We start from the raw sequence: 3,697 nt of genomic DNA on the forward strand, positions 1-3,697 counted from the left end.
GTTTTAGCTGTCCTATTTTCTGCTGTCCAACCAAAGCTGTGCCACGGTGGTGTTCACAGTATACCCTAAGCAAAGCTTGCACCTTCCTTAAAATCTTACTTTTATCATTTTGGGGTCTCTTTAAACTTGGAACAAACAACTTAGCAGGGACACTTTACCTCAGTTCCCCCACTCCAGTACAGTTTACGTAATCTCCTCAGACATTATCTGGAAAGTGTCATATTGTAGTGTAGCAGCTTTATTGTAACAGAAGCATCACTGTAATCTTGCTGCGACACGTGCTAATGCAACACCCGGTAATGGTGCCAATGTTAAGGCACTTCCCTAAGCCTTGAAGTATCTCCCTGCCTTGTATGTCATGTTGTGGAATATTCCTCTTAAAATCTGAGATGCCCGTTTCAGGTAAATTGTTCTGAACTCCTGTATCAGATTAGTAGTACAACTGTCCACACCCTTAAAATAATATGGTAACGTTCTTTCTATATAAGGGTTTGAACCTTCTGTAAATAGTATATTCTCACTCACGTTCAGGCATTTCTGTACATCTTTGACACTGCGTAACACCTCTTTAAGGGCCATGCTTTGCCTTTATATATATATTTATATATATACACATGCATACACATCATGTATTAGAGATGCTGAAAGTGAGAACGGAGGAGGTGTTCAAGTAATTCCATCGTATTACAAAGGGGGTGCGAGTCATAACCTCAGCTCTGGCAATCGCGGGCTACCCAGCATTTCTGGGGTCCTTTAGAAGTCCACCAGGAGCCGCGATGAGTTCAGGTTTTGGCAGTGAGGAGGTTACCAACCGGCAGCGTTCTCACTTCATCCACTCGACTCTTGTGAATCTGGAAGGCAGGAGTCACCCAGCGGCCGCAAGAGCACTGCTCACCCCGCCAGCTGAAGGAGCCCAGCTTTGACGTGCATTTGGGACACAGAAGCTGCAAGAACAACAAATGACCCTGTTACAAGCTGTGTTCAGATGTAATTCCACGTGAAATGTAATTCTGCGGTACATTAAGTTATGGGAACCTGCACTAAGCCAGCTCCTGCCCCTGTAGCTGAAATGATACAGAAAAACAGGCCAAAAAGAGAGCTGAATGGGCTGGTGCTTGCCATGCCCTAGGGTGTAGGAGACAGCTGTGCTGGCAGAAGGGATGGCGTGGAAATGCAGCTCATCAGACCTGGTGTGGTTCCAGGAGTTAGGCCTCAGCCAGCCTGAGACCACAGCAGGTTTTTAAGTCTCACAAACCCTCGTCCAACACCCTTGCCAGTGTTCTCAGGCCAACAAGATCTCAAGCTCATTTCCTTATAAAAGGATATTTCACATCTGAGAATCCATCAGTAATCTGCAAAATTGATGCAGGAGAGGCTGGGAGACCAAGGACAGTGTGTGGGAGCCTTCACATGAGGGAATAGCACGTTTGTTCTGTCTTGGCAAATAAAATAAAATAATAAAGCACATTCACCTGTCCTTCCATGACTCCCAGTAACGCTGGCTCCATCCACTGCACGGGCTCAATGAAGTAAGAGGTGCACTTATCAGGGCCACCACCAGAAAGCTGCGTTGACTCCGTTATTCTCTTGTGAATAAAGGCTGTTGGTCCGTCTCCTTCCACATGGGACAAAATGCTGGAGCTACGGAATAGAGAGCGCCTGTCCTCCATGACAGAAGGGAGGAAAAAGCAGAAAAAAAAAGTAAAATGCTTGGTTTTACTGCGGAAACTTAGAGACACAATATATATAGTGTGTGTGGCACACGCTATGTGGACATTTACAGAAGATCTTATCCCTATTCTAACAATAATGACATACCCACTGATTTACACAGGCTGTTTTCCTCTTGAGATCACTTCAAAATGCTATGTTGTGAGAAATATGAATGGTTCAATACCTGCACTTCCTGCATCTGTAGAGAACCTCCGTGCTCGGCGTTTGACACATATTGGTCGGATCAACAGCGAAGACTTCTCGAGGTAAGTCTTGAAGTTCTGCGGAGCAGACAAGATTAAGTTGCAAATCAGATCAATAAAGCCATGATACATTACAGCGGGAGAGCACCATGCCTCTGCCCTAGTCACTGTATGTAAAAGCTACTTTCTCCACATTAATTCATTCACTCACCCATTCCATTAGGTAAGGTCAAACTAAAACAGCTTCATCCCACCACAAGTAAGATTAGGATTCAGCCCAGTGAAATGGAATCTAGAATTTGGCCTTAATAAAGGCAAATTAGTTGCCTTTTGCTCTGTATTCTCACTTAAACAGGAAATAAAAGCATAGGAGGAATTGTTAGAGAACAGTTCATCACAGATTTGTTTCTCAGAAACGCCTCAAATACCCTTTTTTCTCCCACTGATGAGCTAGAACTGTGTAGAGAATATGATGTGAACGTTTGTTTGTCTGGTTGACTCAAGGCTCGACTACTCTGAGGGCAGTACTCACAGTCAACAACAACTGAGCTCAGTCTGTAAAGTGGCATCTCACTGATGTGCTTCTGTGTGCCTTTAAGGATAGATGGATGCATCATGCTCATCCCACCTGAGATGTCTAGCTATGGAAGGACATCCACTGCTTTGCTGTCCATGCAGAATGACATCAAATAGGCTCTGCAATTAGTGTGTTGTTGTTGTGTTTTTTTTTAAATGATCTGTGAACCATGGCCCGCCACCATAGTCATACGCTACAGCACACAAGACACAGAGATCTTGATGCACAGCTAGTGAAAGACAGTCACAAACCACAGCAGCACAGGTCAGAGTGGGGGCACGTGCCTTAAAACTGTGAACAATGAGAACTTAAAGCAAGCACACAGCAGAAAGATCCACCTGGATGCCTGGTGCTGCCCATGGGGCAAAAAAACACGGAGCAGAAAAACCGTATGACCGCCCTTACGCTGTGATCACCTACCCAGGCCTTTGGCAGACCAGAGAGGCAAATTTCACCTCAAGCTCGAGTGCCTGTCATGGGCAGCGCTCCCCCAGCCCCCCACTCACCGGGGTACCTCTCCCTGAGCATCTGCAGGCGGTACCGCTTGTACAGGGCGCTGCCGCTGTCCACCGCGCAGCCCATGGCCTCGTACAGCTTCAGCTGCCCCTGGAAGCCCGGGTTCACCCTGCGCTGAGAGAGACGGAGAGAGAAGGGCAGGGGCTGAGGCCGGGCAAGGGGAAGAGGGGCAGCGCCTCCTCACCCCCTCCTTCAGCCCAGGCACTCACTCGGCATCGGGCTTGGCCGCCCTGACAGCGGCGTACGCCTCCTCCCAGCCCAGCCCCTGCGTCTTCATCAGGTAGGCGGTCACCACGGCCACGCTGCGGCTCACCCCGGCATGGCTGCAAGGGAAAGGCGCAGGATGAGGCGAGGCCAGCCCCGAGGGGCTGCCAGCCCGGTCCTGGTCCCGGTGCCGGTCCCGACCCTCACCAGCGGACGAGGGCGGCCCCGCCGCCCGCCCGCGCCGCGCCGATGAAGGCGGCGCACTCGTCCAGGCGGCTCAGCAGGTCGGCGCCGGGCTCGTCCAGCACACGAACGTGCAGGCTCCGCACCCCCGGCAGCGCCGGCGGCTCCTCGGCGTCCACCGTCAGCACCGCCACCACCCCCGCGGCCGCCAGCGACGCCGGGGACGAGCAGGACGCCGCGCCGCCCACATACAGCCCCGCCGATACCGGCACCATGCCGCCCGCACCGGGCTCCGCCATGG

At 50.7% G+C, this 3,697-nt stretch overlaps 1 protein-coding gene across 1 annotated transcript; it reads right to left on the reverse strand.

Moving 5' to 3' along the window:
- Positions 1-564: 564 nt before the first annotated feature.
- DUSP12 (dual specificity phosphatase 12) lies at positions 565-3,697 on the reverse strand. The gene is made up of 6 exons (XM_084515474.1): positions 3,421-3,697; positions 3,219-3,332; positions 3,000-3,118; positions 1,898-1,994; positions 1,473-1,659; positions 565-944 (listed from the first exon to the last, which is right to left on the reverse strand). Exons 1-6 carry the CDS (start codon positions 3,693-3,695, stop codon positions 783-785), a joined length of 954 nt encoding a protein of 317 aa, XP_084371600.1. The 5' UTR covers positions 3,696-3,697; the 3' UTR covers positions 565-782.

Source organism: Aythya ferina (assembly GCF_964211825.1).
Source record: "Aythya ferina genome assembly, chromosome: 1".
Classification (NCBI taxonomy): Eukaryota; Metazoa; Chordata; class Aves; order Anseriformes; family Anatidae; genus Aythya; species Aythya ferina.